This window comes from Equus quagga, chromosome 21 (assembly GCF_021613505.1).
Source record: "Equus quagga isolate Etosha38 chromosome 21, UCLA_HA_Equagga_1.0, whole genome shotgun sequence".
NCBI lineage: Eukaryota > Metazoa > Chordata > Mammalia > Perissodactyla > Equidae > Equus > Equus quagga.
Genome location: NC_060287.1, coordinates 35,559,158 through 35,583,718, shown reverse-complemented (window position 1 = coordinate 35,583,718; position 24,561 = coordinate 35,559,158). Strand labels below are relative to the sequence as shown.

Below are 24,561 nucleotides of genomic sequence, written 5' to 3'. Positions count from 1 at the left end.
CTACCCCTGTATGACCTCATCTTAGCTAGTTACGTCTGCAATGACCTTATTTCCAAATACAGTCACATTTGAGGTAGTGAAGGTTAGAACTCAACTTACAAATTTTGGAGGGGACACAATTCAACCGTAACACCAGATTAGATGTCTCACCTTAGGGCCCTGCTCCTTTCTCTTTCTTATATGCAGCTTTCAACTTAATTTTCTTTTAACAGTCATTTTTATCAGGCCACTCAGTTGCTCAAGAAATATCTGTAGCTCCCTCATGCCTGCATCTACTCATGGCTTGGCACCCACCCATTGCATCCCAGAATAGGACACACGTCAGAACCAAACTGAAAGATAAATGCCATTCCAAATCTACATCTGAATTAAGAGACTTGGCTAACTTTATCATGGATGTATATAGATACACATTTTTTTTTTCTATTTCCACTTCTATTTTAGTTAACGCTAATTTAACTTTCAAACTAAAAAATGTAAGATGTCCATTCAAAGGCTCGTCTCATTTCTATTCCCCTATACTTAGAACTTAGATTTCAATCTTATGTTCCTTGAATTTTCCAGAAACTGTTATGAAAACTGCCTAGGAGGGAGCTCAGTTTCATTACACACTATGGCTGTCAATTGGAGGTGGCAGGCACAGCTAATGAAAGTTTCGTTGTGTTGTGTTACCGTTAGGCGTCTTATTAGAAGAACCATCTGTTCTTTTGATTACTATTAGCTCAGTTCAGATTGCAATAGCAAAAAATCCCCTCAGATATATTTCTGACTAAGTGAAAAATCAAATATGCTTTTAAAATCTTCCTGAAAATAATGTTGTCCTTATTGAAGATCTAACAGTCTGGGTGTACAGGAAAAAGCCAGAGAGCATAATGAAGGGTAATTAACATCAACATCTTAAAATAAAATCATTTTCATATAAGAATATATTATACTCATTCCTAGAGGGGAAAAATATTCTTTTTGTGTGTTGTACATTAGGAAATTTCCTGCTGAAATCTTAAAAGAGGCATTTTAGCCTTCTTTCTTTTTACCTAGACTTAAGAAGAGGCATTTTGTGTACAAGCAATAATGGACTGCTTCATCCACCCATCTCTTTAACAGGTATTTTTGGGTAGCATAGCCAAGCATTGTTCTGTGTAATGGAGATGAAAATTTAACAAGACAAACCAAGTTCCTGCTATTCTACTTGGAGGACAGAAATGTTAAACCAATCTCAAACACACACAAGATAACTGCACACAGATAGAATAAAATCAAGTGCTCTGAGCGTGAGTGACCATGGATGTGGTTAATGTGGGCTGACAATGCTGGAAAGTTGACTTAGGAACTGAGGTCAGAATGAGAGAAGGGAGCCAGCCAGGTAGAGATCTGGGCTCAGGGTCCTCCGAGTAGAGCGATTAAAAGAAGGGCAGTGTGTCCAGAGCATGGTGGAAGAAGGAGAGAGTAGAGGGAGGTCAATGCATAAACCATCGTAGGTCACCATGAATGCTTTGGTCTAGCGGGACTCTGTCCAGACACCAAATGATTTCAATGACTCGTTGTGTTAAATGATCACGGATGTTGGGTGAAGAATGGGCTGAGAGGAGCAGGGGTGGGAATGGTGTTGGGAGTTTGGGGTTCCTAGGCCTGGGTGGTGCAGCAGAGAGAGATGAAACTGGGTGATTCAGGAGATATTTTAGAAGTAGGAACAGAAAGACCTTCTTTGGATGAGATATGAGGGGTGAGGAATGGTTAATTGGAAAACTTCAGAATATGTATCTTGTGTTCAGATACTGAAAAATATGCCGGGGAATATTCTTCTTCAAGTAACATGATAATGATCATAGAGGAAGTCTCCGAGTTTTCATGAAAAGCCCTTTCTACTACGGACAGAATATCTGAAGACAATGTCTCTGTAGCCCTCCTCTCCCCACAGCCCCTCCCTGGGATATATAAAGGTACTCGGTGGGCCTTGTTATAGCTTTCTACTCCCTGTTAGGACTCTGTCGTATGACACAGACTCAGAGGGGAAATATTTCGCCTGTAGTAACACAGATCCAACTGGCAGAATTGTGATGTAAAACTCATCTAAGTCATTTCTACTTTGATGCTTTTTTTCTGATACAGGAGGTTGCCTCACATATGTAAGCAAATAAATGAACAAGTAAAAGTGTGCCCTACTGTGTGTGTGTCCATGGACTCTTCCGTGTGTGGCTTAAGCAGGCCTGATGGCCTTGGGTAGCATTATGCACATCCTGTTGATTGACTTATCCTATCAAAACAGCAGAATAGCAAACATGACATTTACTTTTGCAGATACCATTTTTAACGCGTGGCTATTTGTTAGATGACCTCTATGTGTTAATCTAATCTTCAACAGTAGAACAAACTGTTCTACTCACTTGCTCAGATGGGGAGGATGTTACTCCTCATCCTCATCATCTGTCTTTCATGGGTGATCAAACCAAAGTCTAAAGAGGTTGAATGTGTTTTTTGAGGCCACACAGCTAGAAAGCAACGTTGATAGGTTTAAGGCAAATCCACTGGATTCTAAAACCTAGATTATTTTCCTCCACCAGAGGATTCTCTCAAGGTGCGTGAGCTTGTTCCACCTGGAACCAGGAAAAGATCTTTCAATTTGATTCTTTATAAGGACGTGAAAAAAATTAGCTGAGTAGATGGAACAGGCAGATTAATGAAGGATGCTTTCATATATAAAGTTAATTACTTATATCAGAGTAGTATTCAAGGATAAATACAGGCTTGGTGATAAGCACCAGTTTTCCTCCCTAAACGTTGGTGGTTTCCTTCATTCAGGTGAGACAAGGATAATGTCTGTTCCCTGGTTTTACTCCAGCTTCTTCCCTCCCGTCCTGTTTTCTCACCTCGATGCCTTGTGTCTGATCCTGAGACTCAAAGCTGTTTGGATTGTAAGCTTCCTGAATGCAGAGGCTGTGTCTCACGCTTTTCTAGATTCCAGGAGGCCAGGACAGTGCTGGTCCAGTGAATGGGTCTACCATTTGGCTCTGGCTTCCTGCTCGCTCATAACACATTTTGCCTCCTAGAATCAGCTCCAACATGCTCCCTTCTGGAGGCCGCACATGCTTACTTTCTGCAGCTCAGATCTTCAGCTACACCTAGTTGGGCAAAATGGGTTTCTACAACTGTTGCTATTTTAATTTCTCCCTCTGATGCTATTGTACAGAAAACCTCTCTATGCGTTCTCCACTGCTCCGCACTGTGGGAGGACCGTGGCTGTACATCATCTACCCAGGATGTTCCTGCAACATTCCCAATTGTGCAACTTTTCCATTTTCTTTGGTGGTTGTATGTCTCTAGATGGAAATATTCTGCTAGTCCCTGTGCTGAGCTTAGCCAGGCTGGCTGAACTGGTACCAAGCCGTGGGTTTATTTTAGTGGCACTAACATACAAGCTCATGTCAGCTAACACTGGAGAATCACTCCAGCCCTTTATCATAACCCATTTACTCTTAGTTTATGCAAAGTTCTAACAGCTTTGATATGTCTCGTTTCTACCTCTCAGCATACTGAATGCATCACATTGTGAGTGTGTCGACTGGGATATTGACAGCACAGAGAAAAACAGCTGATACCCTGCTAGTAAAGGAGGGAGCAGATAAACTATTAAGACAGAACCAGGGGCTTAAAGACCTGGGGACCATTTACTGCATATTGAGAAGCCAGGATAGTTTCTGAGACATCCCTGTAATAATTGAGCAGCGTGATTCAGTGATCAATGTCCACAGTGATGACCCCGAATCCCAGAACTATTCACTATTGTCCGTTGACTGATTTACAATGTGTTTAACGTGACAAAAAGTATGTACTTTATTTTAGAAAGGCTTCCATCTAAAGTGCTAATAGTTTTCCAAGGGAAATAAAGTGACCTATAAAATTTTGGCTTCGCACAGTTGTATGTTACCAGATAGTTCTGAGCAGTAAAGTGATGTGTGTGTGTGTGTGTGTGTGTGTGTGTGTGTGTGTGTGTATGTGAGAGAGAGAGAGACAAAGTCAGAGAGACAGAGACAGGCAGAGAGTTTGTGTGTGCAGTTTATTAATAGCGATATTTTGTATTTTAATATTTGCCTATTTTAACAGAAGCACATTCTTCAATCCCATTTAAGGCTGTGAACAAACTATTTATTCTATATGATACAAAACCCCTGGTGATGTAAGGCGGGAAGTGGGGTTCCATGGCAAGTCAGGAAGTAGTTAAAATGATTCCTGGTCACCATGGAGACAAGACATCTGACACTCGAGTTACTTTGTGTGCCCTCTTTGTCCCCTGAGAGTTCCACATGTCTTGGGAGTTCGGACTGGACCCTCATTGGGGTCTTCAGGGCCCTCTCCTGTTCAAAGGCTTCTGTTCTTCATCCTTATTTTATGTTTTAAGATGCTTATCAATTTTGAGATGAGTTTCAATGAGAAATGAGGGGCTACACAGAGATAGTTCAAATTAAGTGCAGTCTTTCAGTCCACTCCTTCTTACTTTGTGTGAATATCTCAGAAAATATTTAAGACAGACAAGGTTCAAGCTTTTCTGAAACGACATGTCTTAAGAGAGTCTTATTCTGCATGCTAAGTGGGTAAAAAAAAAAGTTAGATATTACAGGAGCGAAGTGAGTGATTAAATGAACTGTGCCTGGAGGATAGAGTCTTCTCAGGGATGAGCAGGGTAATGAACGCACGTTGTCGCTTGCGGCTGCTCTGCCCTTGCGCATTTCCCAACACTTCCGAGGGACGGTGCACGGAACGCTTTCCGCTTACATTCTGCCACTGCTGATGGCCTGTCAATCCTGATGAAAATCCTGCTTGTTAAGAAGGTGACCGGGATTACATACATTATCATTTTTGTCCCTCTTTTCTGTCCTTTACTCTGTGCTTTAAAGGAATTGGTTATTAAAACATTATACAAGTATGCAAAATATATTGAAAGAAAAAAATGTTTCAATTATGCACAATGTGTATTGGTAAGAAATGTTTGGTGTCTGATGACATATGACAAGCGGTAAAAGGTATTTTCAAATGCAGTCCTTTTTGGGGGGAGGATAAAGCAAAAATATCTAGAATATACAGCATTTGCTTTTCAAGCTGTTCTAATATTAGCATATTTATAGCGTATTTTAAATAAGTAACTGATTAGAATTGTTTAAAAGTTAATTTATTACTCAAGATATTTTATACTATTTTAGTAGTTAATTTGTATTCTTTTGAAAAGCTTCTCCTGGATTCATGCTTATGATTCTTTTTATCTGTGTCATTTTGAATTGCTCTCATCTTGCATAAGAAATCATAAGCCATTTTTACTTTGAGCAACTGAATAAAGTTGAATAAAGTATAAAAACTGAATAAAGTGTAGTCCTTACAAGAAATAAACAAGACCTGTAGGAATTTTGTTCACAACTTAAATATTTGAGACCTAACATTAATGAAGTCAAGACTCCTGGTAAATTCCGATGAGAATAAACCAAAGCAAGGTTCAAATGAAACTGAGGAAAACAAACAATAAAAGAAGGGGAATTTTTGGCATCTTAGTCTTTTCCCAAAGAGACAAAATCACATTATCTTTCAGGTAGAATTGTATCAGATGCAGAAATATTCCATAGAAAAAAGTCCAACAGTGGCAGAAAATTTACTGAGTCACCCGCCATGTTGGAGCAAAAACTCACTTTGTGGTTTGCTCTTTTGCCTTTATTTGGTTTATCATCAAAGTATAATTGAACACTGAAAGTTATCTTTAAATATTTACATTTTCAGAGGAAAAAAAATCCTCGTTCTTCTTAAAGCAACACTGATATTTGATCTCTGAGCGTCGGCCATTTCTGCACAACTAGAGTTGTACAGGCAAAAATCACAGATCACATATGGACAATTAATTTTAAAACTAAATTGCACAATCTACAGGTTAAAAACAAACCCACAGGTCAGAGAGAGGTCACCCATGTTCTGTGCTAATATGAAAGAGGAATGGCTGAGTATGATTTTTTTCTCCCTGAGGCGAAAATAGTTGTTGTCAATTATTTGAGTAGGTATTAAGAAATAGCAGAGTACTCTAAAACATTGAATACAGGCTGACTTGATCTTTGTCTTAGAAGATAGTGATAAATGTTGGTTATTACCATGAGGAAATAAGATAATCTTTTCCTGAAAATTTGTCGAATATTTTATTGCTTTATAATCTAACATTTTTGTGTGTTTATTGAAACACTTCAAACTGAGGCAAAAGTTTATACTTTCGTGAGGTGGTAATTTACGAAAGGAAGTTAATACTCTCTTAATTTGTCTTATTCTAAGAAAAAACTGATTGTCAAAGAAAATCTGCTAAATTAGCTCTGTGCCAATTATGTGCCAACTCTTGCTGTAAGACAAATACATGACCTAAAGAATTATTTCATGAGATTAGATTTTCTAAGAATATAGCTACTGAGTATCATATTTAGTAAAAACTGATAATTTATGATAGTTGAAAAATTAAAACAGCTTGGACCTTAAAGTAACAATCACACACCTGTTGTTAGCCTTTACACGAGTTTCCTTCAGGTGAAAAAATACTATTCAACGATTCGGTTTACGTAATTGGGTTGCTTTTGTGCTATTTTAATTGGGTAATGGTTTTCCTCTGTTTCAGGATCTAGATTTCTCATCACATCCATGGGAGCCTTGTATATTAAAGATGTACAGAATGAAGATGGATTATATAATTACCGCTGTATCACGCGACACAGATACACCGGGGAGACGAGGCAGAGCAACAGTGCTAGACTTTTTGTGTCAGGTAAAAACTCATCGAGACTGTGTTTGCCATTTCTGCTATTCCTTTGTTAGCGTCCTGAGAAGACTCAACCAAAATTGTGGACTTCCTGACTAAAATGAAGCCTTCAGTCTTTTTCCGAAATATTTTAGCAACTTAAAGTCTTTTAAACCAATACCAATACAACACAAATATAGAGATTCCAAGTCAAGTCATTTCATGTCTTGTAAAACTCCAAATTCCTTTGACCCTATTTTGAAGACAACACCTCCTTGACCTCCGTATTTGTATGTTCTGTCATGGACAATACCGACCAACACCATGATGCTTCCCACCATGCATAGCTCTGAGGGAGGAGAGCATCATGTGGAACATACCTCTTGGTCCCCATATTGGGCCTACCAATGTTGTTTGGGGAAACCACACACATCTAAAATTAAAAGTATATTTGCATCTTCCCTCCCCCACTTTCAGGATTATTCTCAAGGGAAGAAAATCTGAAAGCAGTTGATTCCACCCTGGTAAATATGTTAGTTTTGTGCCTTGGGACTTATACTTTGGCAGAATGTCGACTTTTTGCATAATCTTCACAATTCACTTGTTATCTGTCCAACAAGTAAGCAATGCGTCCACACAGTGATGCATTAACATTTCATGGAGCAGTCTGGAAGTGTGAAATGTCCATCTCAGCATTAGAAAATCAAATGCAAAATGCCTGGACTTTGCCCTTATAGCTTTAGAATGTAAAATTGCTCCATGCAACGGATATTTTATTGGTATTGATGCTTTGTGAGGAGAAGTGATGGAAGGTTGTTAAATGTTGGGATAGTTGAAAACATTGTCACCTGAACACACACTTACTGTCTTTGGCCATGCTCTCTCTGGATTCCTCTTCTCCATTCACATTCTAAAAACAGCCAAAACCTACATGTCTTTCAAGGTCAAGCACAAACATAAGCCAGAATTCAGTGATTTCTCCTCTGAATTTGAAAATGTTTTCTCTTTACCTGTTCTATGTCAATTGTTACCTTTTCCCTAGTTTTACAGCTAGGAAACTTCCCCAATGATAAAGTGGCAAAAGAATGCCTTATGTGCAAAGTTAATAATCACAGCATTACTTATGCTAGTAAAATCTTGCAAGCAACCCCAATATCCATCAATAGGGGATAATTAAATAAATCATGGTGCAGACACTGAATGGAGTAGTATACAGGCAGAAAAAGGAATGGAGATGATCTCTATAACCAAAATGGAGTAATAGCCAAGATATATTGTTAGATGATAAAAGGAAGGTGCAGAACAGTATATATAGCATGCAGTCTTTCATGTAAGGAAGGTGGGAGAATATATGTAGATCTTCTCATTGTGAAAAGCAATATTAGAAAAGTAACCTAAAAACTTAATAAAATTGCTTGCCTTTAGGGGAAAAAGTAGAAAGGACGTGGAGGCAAATAAGACTTATTTGAATATATCTTGTTACGTAGTTTCAACTTTAAAATCACGCAGATGGTTTATATTTCAAAATATTGTTGAAAAATGAATGTTAAAAATGGAAAATATACTGAAGCAAATGAATCTGCATGCATATTGAGTAGTTGAGGTAACCAAACATAGAAAATAATTATTTCAAGTAACTTTTTAAGACATAATTTTTGACTATATATCTATGAAAAATATAAAGATAAACACAGCTTAAAATAAATTGCTAAAATTCATTTGGTTGCCTAACTTTTTATTTTATTTTTTTATTGGGGTGACATTGGTTTATAACATTTTATAGATTTCAGGTGTACATAATTATAATTCAACTTCTGTATGCACTTAAATTGTGTTCACCATCAAAAGTCCAGTTGCCATCTCGCCATACGAATGAGCCCCTTTGCCCAGTTCACCCTTTCCCCAACCCCCTTACCCTTAACCACCAATTCCTTACCCTTTGGAATCTGTGTGTTTGTTTGTTGTTCTTATTGTTTTTATCTTCCACATATGAGTGAAATCATATGGTATTTGCCTTTCTCTGTCTGGCAGTTCACTTAGCATAGTATCCTCAAGGTCTATATTACTAGTATTATTTTTTGAAAAATGTATTATTCATAAAAATATTGTTAGTGTTATTTTTTGAAAATATATTTATTTATATTTATTATGGGAAATATAATAGGAGTTTGTTGTTAGTGCCATGAAGTTGATTCTGACTCCTGCCCAGTCTTTCTCACTTTCTGGATGTACTGCTATTGAAAGGGTTTTCATGGCCAATTTTTTTCATAAGTGGGTGGCCAGGTCCTCCTTCTTGGTCTGTCTTAGTCTGAAGCTCTGCTGAAACCTGTTACCATGGGTGACCCTGAAATACGGGTGGTATAGCTTTCAGCATCACAGCAACATGCAGCCTCCACAGTATGACACTCAAAAGATGGGCGGTGTGGTTCCCTGCCCAGGAAACAAACCCACACTAAGGCAGTGAGTGTGCCAAATCTTAACCAGTAGACCACAAGGGCTGGCTATAATAGAAGAGGGGGAAAATAATTATATTTGTGTTCTTTTTATTTGGAACCAAGATTTTCAGTGTAAGAAAAAAGTTTAAAATCAAAGAACTAAAGTAAAATCCTTGAATTGCTAAATTCCAGTTAAAGTTAGCAGTATGCACTCATTTTTTATGTTTTTGAATACGTATTTCCAAGGTCTTTTCACTGAAGAGGCCAGAAGCACTGGGCAACCAATAGCAACAGGCACATCTAACGTCTACGTCACTGTCTCCTGTAAATATCATTCTCCACTAAAAGGGACGATGTGTTCTTGGAAGAATGGTGGATTATAGGTCTGGGACAGCAACTGTATAAGACGAGCTTAAATATTAATGGAGTCTTGTCAAAATGATACAGAAGCCAACTTCTAAAAGGGATCTCATTGGTCAAAAGTGTGATGAGCTGAATGTCAAAAATAATGATTGCACGTAACTGATAACAAATATTTTTTAAACTCTTGGTTCCTTATGATTATATACACACACATGTGTGTATACATACACTTACACATACATATCCTTTTAATAATAGCAAAACCAATAATAAGAATCTCATTGGGGGGCCGGCCCAGTGGCATAGTGGTTAAGTTCGCATATTCCTCTTCAGTGGACCTGGGGTGCCCAGATTTGGATCCTGGCCACAGACATACACACCACTCTTCAAGCCATACTGTGGCAGCATCCCACATACAAAGTAGAGGAAGGTTGGCACAGATGTTAGCTCAGGGACTATCTTTCTCACACACACACACACACACACGCACACACACACACGCACTACATATATATATATATTTAAAGAATCTCATTGGTCTACATAGCAGTATCTAGGGCACTAAGTCTTGATAGTTGATGATTAAGGAGAGCAACAAAAATTCTCCCTGTCTTTTCTATAGTTACTGTATTTCAAGATAACCAGACAACCCTAGTTCAGGAAGGAAAGGTCTTATTTATAGAATAATTACATCTATGTAATTATCTAATTACTTACAAAGGAAATTTAAAAAAATTAGAAAATCCCGTTTTCAACCCTTAATAAAATAACTAATTCAGACAAACATTATCACCTGAACTTGCTGATCAATTTAGCAACACTGTGTGGAAAAGCCACACATTTTGTGGATGCAAAGAGAAAGAAAAAAGGTTGAACTTGATCTAGTTGATCCATTAGAACTAAATTCCAGTTCATAAGAAAATTGGCAATAGAGGAGCATGTTAAATGACACTGAAGAAACAAATTCGGAATGTGGGATTTCCCATAGACAACTCACCTGATTTCTTCAAGTCAAAGACATGAGAGAGAAAAAGGAGGAAGGTTTGCTCTGGATTAAAAGAGACTCAAGATACATAATAACTAAATGTTAACTTCAGAACAATCCTGACTTAATTACCTCCATTGTAATAATAATAGTAATAATCATAATCATAAGGCTTGTTTTAGCTTATCAGGAAAAAATTAATGCGTAGTAGATAATAGATGATACCAAAGGTTATGATGACTATTGTGTGATATTGGTATTGTGATCATATGAGGAAACTCTTATTTTTATTAGCGAAACATTCTCATGATACAGTGATAAGATAACATAGATTCTATGATTTGACTCAAATGTGTCAGCAACAAAAGTGAAGACTATAGAGAAAGAAACAAATAGACAAAGAAGAAAAAATGTTGATGCCTGTTAAGTCTGGGTGATGAATATATGGGATGTATTATATTATTCTCTCTAATTTTGTGTATCTGCAAATTTTTGTGATAAAAACTAACTTTTGAAAATGTAGATAAAACGTTTGAAGACAAAGGGGTGAAAATTAAACACAATGCTTTTCGGTTGTATTAATTCTGTGTATGGACAAACGTCCCCAGGAGAGTGTCTCAAGCGTTGCTTAAGTTGTGTACTTAAAGCAGGAAAAGAAATGCCCCATTCTTTTCTTATAAAATAGTTTTGTTGAGATTTAATTTACCAGCCATAAACCTCACCCCCTTTAAGTATACAATTCAATCATTTCAGTAAATATATGGAATGGTGCAACCATCACTGTAATTCAATTGTAGGACATTTCTATTATCCAAAAATATCCCTCCTGCCATTTGCAGTGAATTCCAATTCCCAGCCCCAGCTCCAGGCAACCACTAATCTACTGCCTATAGATTTGCATTTTCTGCATATTTTATATAAATTGGATCATAGAGTATGTGGCTTTGTATCAGACTTCTTTCATTTAGCATAATCTTTTGAGGTTCATCCATGTTGTAATATGTATCCGTAGTTCACTCTTTTTTATTGCTGAATAGTATTCCATTGTATGTATATATGCATTTTGTTTATCTATTTACTAAATGATGAACATTTAGATGGTTTCCACTTTTAGACAATTATGAACAATCCTGCTATGAATGTTTGTGTACAACCCACTCTTTCAGTGAACATACATTTCATTTCTCTAAGGTAGATATCCAGGAGTGGGACTTTTGGACCTTATGGTAAATTGAAGTTTCACATTTTAAGAAACTAGCAAACTGTTTTCCAAAGTGGCTGCACCATTTTGCATTCCCACCAAGAACGTATGAGGCTTCCATTTCGTCTCCACACCTTGAGGAGCGCTTGTTGTTCATGTTTTTCTTGCAGCCGTCCTAGTGGGGGTGAAGCAGTAACTCACTGTGGTTTTAATTTGCATCATCCTAGTGGCTAATGATACTGCGCATCTTTCCATGTGCTTATTAATCATTTGTATCTCTTCTGTTGTGATTTATCTATTCAAATCTTTTGCCCTGTTATTGCTTGGGTTTTTTCTTATCATAGACATGTAAGGGCTCTTTATATTTCTTGGATATAAGTCCTTTATCAGAAATATTATTTGCAAATATGTTCTCCCAGTATGTTGCTTCTTACTTTATTTTCTTAATGATATCTTTGAAAGTATAAAATATTTTAATTTTCATGAAATTTAATATGTTGATTACTTGCCACTTATTTTGGTGTTGTGTTTAAGAACTCTGTCAGATCCAAGATCACAAAGAATTTTTTCTATCTTTTCTCCTAAAAATTTTATAGATTTAGCTCTTACAATTAGGTCTATGATCCATTTTGAGTTAATTTTTGTAGGTGGTATGAAGTAAGGCTCCAAATTCTTATTTTTGATACGGATATCCAATTGTCCCATTCATTTTTCTTAAAAAGTCATCAGAATTATACAGAACTCTCTTAAACCTATTTGAAAAATTTGTATCAATAATTAGTTTTAGTCAGAATAAAATTTTTAAGCACAGTCATTGAGTATTGATTTTTTATGACTAGCGTTGGAAATGGGCACCTCTTGTTTCCTAAGATTGTGGGCTTCTCCTGCAAAAATTTTTATTAGCCACCCCCACCAAAGGAGTGACTCCTTCTTTGTGTTGCCTTTTCCAACCCTAATCCTACCTCCTACTCTAAGCAAAATGACAGAGTTTGTAACTAGTTAGCCCCCAAGAAAGTAGCTTGTTCTTCAAAGCAACACTTTCCCAAGTCCATCTGTAATTTCCTCCAGGAGGTGGAATAAAGTGTTAAGACCTTCACCGGCAAGGCCTCTGTACCTGGCGTTGTGGACTTGTCTGTCTGTAACGCCTCTGGAGCCCCACACTCAAACACATGAGGGAAGGTAATTAGGGAACATGGAATTCTTCAGTTAATGAATGGTGGAACTTCAGAAGAGTCCTGGAAACTCAGTCACGTATTCCTTATGAGATTATTTAGGTCCCCTTAGCATATCCCATGAGGACATTCACATTGTTCTCAGAAGGCACCAGCAAAGTGAAAAGAGCTGCAAGTTTGTCAAGGTTTCCTATCTCTGATGATGCAAAGAAAAGCCACAGCGGAAGCAGTTTCCACTGAACATTTTTGTGGTTTTCACTCATTCCTGATGATTGCCCCTGGTGGCTGACTAAGGAACCACAGCATTTCATTGCAGATAGAGTAAAACAGCTGTGGCGCTTTTCCCGGCAACACAAAGATAAAACATGGCTGTGGCGCTTTTCCCACCAACACAAAGATAAAACATATCAGGAGTTAGAAGCCTGTTTCTGTTCCATAATATCTTTGTGGACACCAGTGTGGCTGCTCACGTGTGTGGTCTAGTGCAATTCTGAACAGGAAGGATTAGAAGAGATGGCAAGGAAAGATCATTGAGTTGTATTTTTAGCACCCAATCAAGGATCCCTATTTTTGCGTTCTTCGTAATAATCCCTTAGAATGTCACTTCCTCCAAGCAAGCTCAGACATTGAACTGAGTGGTTTCCACTGACCCAGTTCTTGAGACTGTTTTATCCTTTTCCTCATCTGGCTCAAGAATATAATGCAAGCTAAACATCGTTTGGGAGAACAGGCTAATTATACATTGTTTATGGCTTTTTAAAACCAGAGCCCTGTCATAAGTGATAATCTGGAAACTTCTTATTTTATTAAGCATGTAATTCTTTCCACAACTTGATGGTCTTCATTCCTTTATCTCTCCTCAGAGAGACCATCCATGAAGACCATCCCCAAAGCCCCCTACACTCCACCCCCAACGCCTATACCTTCACTCTCTCTGTTGTGTCATTCTCTTTTATTTCATTGCACACTTACTGCATGCTAAATTACCTGTATGCATCTGTTTACCTATACGTTGCTGACCACTCCACACACACACATCCACCCAACTAGAATGGAAGCTTCATGAGGGCACATCTTCGCCTGTCTTGTTCACCACTGCGTCTCCAAGGCCTAACTCTGTGCTAGTCCTGGACTTGGGGCTCAAACCATATTGTGAAATGAATAAATGAATTCAAATTCAAATTCAATAACTATAGGTAAAACTCTTTTTTTGTGAAATAAATTTTACTGATGTTAAACAACTTTCTGCTACTGTTGCTGTTTTGAAAGGGGAAGTGTGACATTCTCTGGTTATAACACAACCCAGCTCTTGGCCTGAACCAGCAACTCCTGTTCGAGCATGCCAGTTCTGGAGTTCTTAGTTATTTAGGAGAGAGTGAGAAGGAAGACCTTTTCTGCTTCAACCATTTGCAAATTCTGAGCAGAAGAAATTTATATGAATAGCGTATTTTTTTTCTGTTCACCTACAAAATTTTAAAGATTTATATTAATAGTTGGTGTGATGTATAGAACTTAAATTATACACGAGGCCCTGTGATTCTAAACATCCATTTCAACTCCTCATTCACTGTATCTAAGACTTTTCTTTTCTTCTGCAGACCCAGCGAACTCAGCCCCGTCCATACTGGATGGGTTTGATCATCGCAAAGCCATGGCAGGGCAGCGTGTGGAGCTGCCTTGCAAAGCGCTTGGGCACCCTGAGCCAGATTACCGCTGGCTGAAGGACAACATGCCCCTGGAACTTTCTGGAAGGTTCCATAAGACCGTGACAGGGCTGCTCATTGAGAACACTCGTCCCTCAGACTCAGGCAGCTATGTGTGTGAAGTGTCCAACAGATATGGAACTGCTAAGGTTATAGGCCGACTGTACGTGAAACGTAAGTTGGACGGTAACTTGCAATGGTGATGTTGGCTGCCTCTGATGGAACTCTCGTTATCAGCTGATCTTTGGGGTTTCTTTATAGCCTTCCATTAATCGTCACAACAGTCCTGCTGAGACCAATTCTAGCCCCATTTTTCACATGAGGAAATTAATGCTCAGACAGATTGCTCAAGGTTACACAGCTGGAGAGTTTGGGGCTCAGGATTGGAATTCAGGTCTGTCTGATCCCCAAACCTCCAAAACTCCATTAGGCCACAGGATACATTTCTGAGATAATGTTACCTAGCTGTTGAATTCAGAATGGCCAGTCTGTCTGAAAATTCATACAAAGAAGAGCGGCAGCGTTGCACTGTCAGCACAAGTGATGGCAGTCACATCAAAGTGGTTGTCCTTGGCCTGTTTTCAGAAGCTACTTTAAATTCAAAATGGGGCTATTATCAGCAGAAATATAAGGCTCTAAATAATCCAAATATTGGACTTGGACTCAATATTATGGATCATTTGGTCCAAGTATGGTGGATAGATTTCATCTCCCATTGATTTGTAGTGATGATCTTGAGGAATGAGCTGAGAAGGATGCTGAAGGCAGACTTGGAGGAAGGAGGCATGTGATTGCAAGAGGATCCCTCTTGTCTAGTCAAACACCATCTGACTCAAATAACGTACAAAGATGTTTGGTAACTTTATGGCACATGCTAGTTGCACCCAAATGTTGTTCATCTTTGTCTCACCTGTGAGCTTAACCCCACCGTTGGCATACAATAGATGCTCAATAAATGCTTGCTACATTGAATTGGGTTTGTGGAATGAAGACATAGGAAGTCAAGGATGAGTATTCCATCCCTGTACAAACCAGTTAGCCTCAGTTTAAGGAAAAACTCTGTTTCATGGTCACAAATTCTAATATCAACCTGTTTTCTTACAGTTGTGTCTTGTTGGCCCTGGTTAAGCCACATAGGGGATGTGAATGAGTATATGTGTATGTGAGAATGGTCCAGAGAAAACCCATGAGTGTTGCCTTGAGATGAGGCAAATAGGATTTAAGTATTCAAATATTACTGGTAACCAGCACACTGCATTTCTTATTGTTAGTGAGTTAATCCTCACATTTACTCAGGTGAAAAGCAATTTGACCAACATTAGTCCACTTGCTACCTAGAGAAAGCTGGCTAGAAAAAACAAGTAGCAAAGAGGGTGCTCCCAACAAAACGGTGCACTATGAATGAACACCGCACATTAGAACTTATGGAGTATGCTTGCAATGATGCATTTGCCTGGTCCAAAGTCCATGATGTTGTTGAAATGATATCTACATATGTGATGTTTTTACCTTCTTTTTTCTCTTACCAAAATCTCCAGAGCCGCTGAAAGCTACCATCAGCCCCAGGAAAGTTAAAAGCAGCGTGGGTAGCCAGGTTTCCTTGTCCTGCAGCGTGACAGGAAGTGAGGACCAGGAACTGTCCTGGTACCGAAACGGTGAAATCCTCAATCCTGGAAAAAATGTGAGGATCACAGGGATCAACCACGAAAACCTTATAATGGATCACATGGTCAAAAGTGACGGGGGCGCATACCAGTGCTTTGTGCGCAAGGATAAGCTGTCCGCTCAAGACTATGTGCAGGTGGTCCTTGAAGGTCAGTGGGCCTTGTTATGGGGTTCGGCTGAAAAAGAACCCAAACCCAGAGCACTCAAAAAGAAGAATAAAGGGTGAAACGGTGCTGATAACTCTTAGTTTTAAGATTTCTATCTATCTGACCTAAGAACAACTCTACGGTAATTTTTCCAGCTAACTCAGGCAAATGGAAGAGCAAGTTCTGATGAAATGAAATGGTGTCTGGTAGAAGTAACATTAGTAACATAACTTAAGTAACAGAAATGTTTCCCACTCATGTGTTTAAAGTTACTTGTTACAATATAGACCTCAGAAACTTGAAACCTCCGGTTTGGCGGACAATTCGTTGTCCTCTAGATATTATTATCCTCTAGAATCTCTCAATAATGTTTTGTTTGGAGGGCTGTTTTATGCCCTGTGGGATGTTTAGCAGCATCTCTAGCCTCTCCCTACTAGATGATAGTAGCACCCCCCTCAAGTTGTGACAATTAAAAAATGTCTCTAGACATTGCCAAATGTCCCCTTGGGGAGCAAAATAGCCTCCAGTTGAGAAGCAAAACTTTAAAGGCAAAATGCAGGGCAACATTTTGATGTAATGCAAATGGATCTGGTTTGAGGGTTGCCACTGATTGGGTCCAGATTTACGTGAATGGAATTTGTGAGGAATTACCTTGGGATGTGGTAATAGGTTTTAGGTATGTTGTACTGTTTTCTTTTCTTAACTGCCTACTTACATCTTCAAGCTTATCAATCAGCCAAGGAAAGAAGCTATCAAGGTAACACTCAAGTGAGACATATGTTTATCATCAGTTATTAAACTAGGTTTTATCTATATATTTGCATGTCTTGTTGGAAATTGTGTCCTTATATGTAATTTAAAATTCATCTGTTGCCAACTTATTAAAATAATTACATGACTTTCATATAGCCTACAGGGGGAAAAATAAAATCCATTTATATATGAAAATAAATTTAAATATGTCTTCATGCTAACAGGGTATTTCTATTGTTACTTTCTTAAACTTGGCTAATTTTAAGAAGGAACAGGCTTAAAGCAATGAGATTCTTATTTTGATTTTAGAATTTCCTTGCAGACAGTGAGATCTTTAAATGAGAGGAAAAGTAGCTGAAGGCATGGTACTCCTATTAAATGCCTGACACTGTGTTCCACATGATAATTAAGTGCAGAAAATAATCAATTTGTAAAGAGCCGGTTTGTTAATGATGATGCACTGCAGTTTTTACATAGTCACTATTTTCAGATTCTTTGTAGAAAAGGGAGAGATTACCTGTCCAGGTCTGGTTACCTTGGCAACCATCTCATGTGACTAAGAAAACCTAAAGAGCATATTGATAATCCATAATAATGTCAGAAGAGTTCAGGTTATCGGAGAGTGACAGCAAGAAAGATTTCAAAGACACTCAGCACTCACTGGGGAAATAATGTCTGCTTCCATCTCCAAAAAAGCCTGTCACTTGAATAAAAAAGGGGGGGCAGAGGAGCCTACAGAGCATACTCATGGATTTATTTGTCGCATGTCAGTTTCCATTCAGGACAAGAAGCTTCACTTTATTTTTTTCTCTTCTGAGAGATGACAGTTCTAATGTAGCAAAAGAGAGCAGAAATGGAATTACAAACACATATCTAATATCTGCATTAAAGTGGTGTCTAACTAGTATTTTCCAATAAAGCCTCCTATTATTTCCACTGAAATAGCTATGGTTTAACATAAATCATAAAATCTCACAATACTATGAACTAAGAATGGCCATTGATATAATGCATAATCTGAGAGTATTTCCTATGAGGCCAAAAGAATTGGAATGAAGTGTAAAGAAAATAGAATCTAATAATTATGGGTTCAAGATCAAAACCAGAATAACTGGAGAATGGAATAGTAAAAAAAGAATAAGAACAGGTCCTATTTCAGGAAATTATAGAATAGCATGTATCAGATTAACTTGCAAGAAGATAAAAATTATGAACTTTGGGGAAAGCAAAAGTGTATGCGGACACTGGGGAGACACTCAAAAGCAGACATAAATGATTTGACCTTTAAAAGAAGGAGAAAGAACTGGGTGATATCTACATTGATACCACATTTCCCCTCAGGATGGACATTCTCCAGTCTTTGTGGGGTAGGGGGAAAAAAACTAGAGCACTAGAAGAAAAGCAGAAAGCTGCAGTTTTATGGGATTGAGGTATGGAAGGGCAGAGGTCTGTACTGTCAAATCACCTGCTTATTGAAGGAGGTGAGTAGGAATTCCAGGAAAGAGGAAATAACAGTAGGGAATCCTAAAATCTCAAAGCAAAATTCCTTGAAAAACTTAGTGGACACCTGAACTGCAAAAATTTGAAGGCAGGTCCAAGTATACAATAAAAATAAGTAGACATACAAAAAAAAAACAACTACAACAGGACATTGTGACCAGAGGTCAAAAGGCAAAGTAGCCAATAGAAATAGACATTGAGAGAACCCAGATGTTAGAATAAGCAAAGACTTTAAAGCTTCTATTTAAAATATGTTCAATAACTTAAAGGAAAGTATAGGCATAAGGAATGAAGATCTTGGGAAGACCAGCAGAGAAAATGGAAACTATGAAAAGGAACCAAGAGAAATGGGAAATTCACTGCATTGACTTCAGTGGAAGATCAGAGAAGGAGGAAGAGAGGGTCAGTGAACTTGAAGATTAATTAAAATAAAATATCCAACATGAAGCACAGAGAGAAAGAAGACTGCAAGGAAAATGAACAGAGCCTCAGTGGCATGTGGGACATTTATCAGATGGCCTGATATACGTATAATTAGAGGGCCAGAGAAATAGCAGACAGAGAATGAGGAAGAAAAATATTTGAAAAAGTAATGACTATAATTTTCCCAAATTTGGTTTAAAAAATAAGCCAAGAAACTCAGCAAGCCCCAAGAAGCAGAAATAAAAAGAAAACCACATGCAGGCATATCTGAATCAAGTTGCTGAAAAAAAAGATAAATAGAAAATCTTGTAATTCTGAGGGAGGAAACATATTACATAAAAAAATGAAGTCATGAGGTCAACCTCGTGGCATAGTGGTGAAGTTCAGTACACCCCACTGTGGTGGCCTGGGTTCATGGATTTGGATCCCCAGTGTAGAACTACTCCACTCAACAGCCATGCTGTGGCAGTGACCCACATACAAAATAGAGGAAGTTTGGCACAGCTATTAGCTCAGGGCTAATCTTCCTCAAGCAAGAAAAGAGGAAGATTGGCAACAGATGTTAGCTCAGGGGGACTGTTCCTCAGCAAAAAAGAAAAGAATAAGAAGTCATTCAGGCTGAAGGGAAATGACCTAAAATGGAAGCTTAGATCTGTAGGAATAAAGAACATGAGAAATGGTAGTAAATATGTTAAAAAAATTTAGCAAAATTGTTTTTTTTTTTTCATTTTTTTAAACAATTGACAAATCATACAATTATAAAATCACAACACTGTATTATAGAGTTTATAACATAAATAGATAATAACCCAAAGAACAGAATATAAATTAAATTATTTGAAAGTATTTGTTTCAAGGTTCTTACATTTCACATGGAGATTATAATCTTAAATTTTAGCACAGGTGATTAAAATTATATAGATAGATGTGCCAGGCTGGTGGCATTGTGGTTGAGTTTGTGTGTTCCACTTCAACAGCCTGGAGTTTGCAGGTTCGGATGCCAGGTGTGGACCTACACTCCACTCATCAGCCATGCTGTGGTGGCATCCCATGTACAAAGTGGAGGAGGATTGGCACAGATGTTAGCCCAGGGCCACTCTTCTTCAAGCAAAAAAGAGGGATATTGGCAATAGATGTTGGCTCAGGGCCAACATTCCTCACCTCCTCCCCCCAAAAATACATATAGGTATATGCATACATACACATATACATATTAGTATTCATATACATATAAATATGTATTTGTGTAAGTGTCTCTCTATACAAATATGTATATATATATAAATATGTATATATGGATCTGTATATCTATGCATCTGTCTATATAAAACTCAGTTGGAATTTATCCCATAAGTGCAAGATTGGCAAAACATTAAAAATAAAACTTATCTATGTATATGTAAGTCATCATATTAACAGAATAAAGGAGAAAAAGTAATTGATGACCTCAATATATCAACAAAAAAATCATTTGACAAAATTCAACATCCATTCAGAAGGAAAATTCTCAGCAAACTAGGAGGATAAGGAACTTCCTTGACCTGATTAATGTCATCTATGAACAATCTATAATGGCATCTATGAATAATCTATAGCTATAGTCATCCTTAACGGTTAAACATTAAATATTTTTCATTTAACATTGAGACCAAGGCTAGGAGGCTCACACCTTCCACTTCTATCCAACGTTGTACTACAAGTCCTAGCCAGGCATGAATAGAAAACAAAATGTATAAAGTTTTGAAAGGAAAAATTTCAGCTGTCTTTAATCACAGGACTTGTTTACTTAGAAAACCCCAAGAAATCTATCAAACAATTCCTAGAAGCGTAAGTGGGTTTAGGAAGTCATAGGATACAAGATCAATGTAAAAAATGCAATTTTATTTTTACATAGTAGGAACAAACAATTGGAAAATAATATTTTAAAATTCCCATTACATTAGCATAAAACATAAGACATTTAGGAATAATTTAACAACAGATGTGAGAGAGCTCAACATGTAAAATGATACAACATTGCTAATATAAAATTGTGAGAACCTGAAACATTGGAAGGACATGCCATATTCAAGGACTGGGAAAGTAATTTCTTAAGGTAACGGTTCTCTCTAAAATGATTGATGTAATCCCAATCAAAATCTCTACAGCTTTTATGGATGACTTTAAAATTTATATAGAAAAGTGGAAGTCCTGTAGTCCAAACGGATTTAAAAAATATATATGGAAAAGTAAAGAACTGAGAATCACTCCAACAGTCTTGAAAAAAGGAATAAAGTTGGAGGACTCATCCTACTAGGTTTGAAGACTTACTCTACATCTGCATTAAACGAGGTAGATGTATTGCTCGGTGGAACACAATCGATGGTCCAGAAACATGCTCACACATATATGTTGAAGGGATTTGCAAAAGAACACACGATATTCAATAGGTAAAGGAAAGTCTTTTCGACCAACAGTACCGAAACTACTCAATGAAGGTATGGAAAGAAATGAATATCAATCCCTACCTGACACTTTATACTTTACACAAAAATTAATGGGATATGAATTATAGATTGAAATTTAAAGTCAAAAACTATAAAGTCTCGAAAAAGAAGCACAGAAGAATTCTTCATCATTTTGGGATAGATAAAGCTTTCTTAGGACCAAGAAAACACAGAGTGGCAAAGAGAAAGACATCATTAAGAAAAGGAAAAGGCAACTACAGACTGAAAGAAGCTATTTTACACACATGAGCACACATATGTGTTATATTCTATATATGTGCCTGACAAACATTCTGTGTCATTTATATAAGCTATCTGACAAATATATCTAACCATTATGTGATTCTGACATATGTATAGATACTTGTATTCAGCGTACATAAAGAATTTCTACAAATCAATAACAAAGGCAAACAGTCTAATATAAAAGTGGACAAAAGATTTGAGCAGACATTTCACAAAAGGAGATATACAATGTCCTATAAGCACATGGAAACAACATTACTTCCATGATATTCTGGCCAAAAATGCACAACCTGCTTCTAATCCTGAGGAAATAGTTACTACAAAGTAACTCTTCAAAAATGTCAAAGTCAAGAAATATAAGAGACCTAAGAAAGTTCCAGATTAAAAGAGACTAAAGAGACATGACAAATAAATGTAATGTGTAATACTGATTGAACAGGGAAAAAATAGCTATAAGGGACATTTTGGGTCAATTGGCAGGCTTTCAATGTGGACAGTACATTAGGTAATGGTACTGTTCCAAAGTCACATTTCTTAATTTTGCTAATTGTACTGTGGTTATGGTAGAATATATGCATGTATAAAGGTACATCCTCTGTGATTACATGGGTTTGAAGGTCAAGAACACACAGAATTAATTCATGGTGATAGAAATCAGAACAGTGACTGCCCATGGTGAGTGAGGATTGATTTAAAGGAGCCCTAGGAATAAGGATGATGGATGATCCCCATGTTGCGGGATGATGGAAATGTTTTATATCTCGAGCGTTATGTTGGTTACACAGGTGTATATATTTAAGAAAACTCATTCTGTTTGTACACTTAAGATCTGCACATTTCACTGTATGTAAACTTTATCTATGAAAAAACAGTATAACTGAAGAAAACGTTCCTAAACAGATAAAAATGACTTGAGTTTTCAGTCCACGGTGTAAAAATCAGTGCAAAGAAATTTACAGCTAAATACATCCTGAAGATAAAGTTGAATTGTAAGGTCAAATAAAATAATCTCAACATCCCCCAGCATCAACAACTGACTATGTACAGAGAATAAAAATCAGGATGATGTCTAACTTCTCTGTGAATTAAATGCAAAGCCTGTTGAAGCAGTGTCTGCCGTATTCTAAGGGCAGAAATGCAGGGTCTTCATTTTAATATTAGGAAGTTCTTTTTCTGATCTTTGGGAGGGTAAGGGAGATGTTTGCAACACAAGGACACTGAGATGTGCTCCTTATGAATGCATCTGGGAAAAAACATACTTGAGAGCCTTCTCCAGGCAATCAGAATGTGAGTTGGAATGAAGAAGATTCAGGAATTTGCAAATGAAAAGATGGTAGCAGACTGTAGTGCAGCACCTCACCACAACGCTTCCCGTCATGAGAACCTCACACAGCTGGCCCCGCTGGCCACAGAATGGGCTTCAAGGTTTTGGGTCAATGAGTAACTCTTTCTTCAGGACTTGGAAGTGCTAACAGTTATCTCTCTGTGATGAAATTGCAAGCTATCTTCAGTTCTGTCTCCCATGTGTCTTTTTCTGTATCTATACTTTCCGGTTTTTCAACAATAGATATCTATAAGTCTTATAATAAAAATTAGAACCTAAAAAATAATATCTGGTAATCATTATCTTTCATTCTGCGATGAATCCTGAAAATGAGCACAAAAATCCTTTTAAAAAACTATCTCCTTCAGCAAAGTTTATTACTAAAATCAAAAATCCTGTTGCATGTGATCACAATTATGTGACATAATTGTGACCCACAAATAATGAGCCACTTACGCCTAGAAAAGAAGTGTCACAGTGTTGATTTATTTCCCTGAGGCTAGTAGGCCTATTCACAACTTTTCCTTCCTTTGACTTTCAAGTATTTTTCTGTAATATGCATGTCTCTCTCTTTTTTTTTCATGGGGAGCCATATAAAAAAAAGAAACATGCATTTGTGATTACTACTATACAATACGAGGGAAGTAGTCCACATCTGTGATAGAAAAATAATGGAATATGAAAACTTGGTCTTTGTTGAAAATATGGGAAATTCCCATGGAAATTTCCCTAAGACTAAGCTCCTAGTTTGCCTGGGATAACCTTGAGTTGTGTCTGTTCTCCTGTTATAATTGTTCATAGTACCCATTCCATTCTCAAAAGCGCCCCAGGTTGGATGATAAATTATATGGCCACCCTACTTAAGATACTTATAGAGATATTTAATACGTGCCAGAAAGGTCAAACTTTATTTAGCTTTTACTCATTCTCAGAGGCTTCTTGGAAATTTACATGTATGTCCCATTTGTCATTAAAACTACAAGAGGTTATTTCTTATGAGAAAAGAAAGATTAGATAATCAGTTTCTCAGTCTTTCTCAGTCTTTCTTCCTCTAAGCAGTTCCCTAGTGAGCAATCCCGAATGAGCTTGGGGAAGTAGAAAGCTGCAGTGACTAGGGGTGTGGATTTCCTCTGTTTACAGTTTTGGGAGGGGCACATACCAGTTTTGAATTGTAGACTTCTTAAGAGCTGACATTGTTTAATATGAATATCTCGGCTGCATTGTTATTCTTCTTGTTATGATAATCAGGAAATACATAAGCAATTTATTGAAGCTTGCTAATGCTGTGTTTATCGCTTTTGAAAGTGAAATCTTATTGTTATTGGGATTTAGCTTTATCAATAAAACCAGGCTTTTTTGTAGTGTTTAATAAGCCTTAGTCATTTAGTAATCATCTACCTCCTAATCA

General features: G+C 37.4%; 1 protein-coding gene across 1 annotated transcript in view; it reads left to right on the top strand.

The window, feature by feature from the left end:
- Positions 1–24,561, top strand: part of LOC124231306 (Down syndrome cell adhesion molecule) — a 579,967-nt gene that overhangs the window by 291,697 nt on the left and 263,709 nt on the right. Inside the window, exons 4-6 of the mRNA XM_046648016.1 lie at positions 6,632–6,778; positions 14,506–14,784; positions 16,149–16,424. Coding sequence (XP_046503972.1) covers positions 6,632–6,778; positions 14,506–14,784; positions 16,149–16,424 — 702 coding nt within the window. The remainder of the gene's footprint in view (positions 1–6,631; positions 6,779–14,505; positions 14,785–16,148; positions 16,425–24,561) is intronic.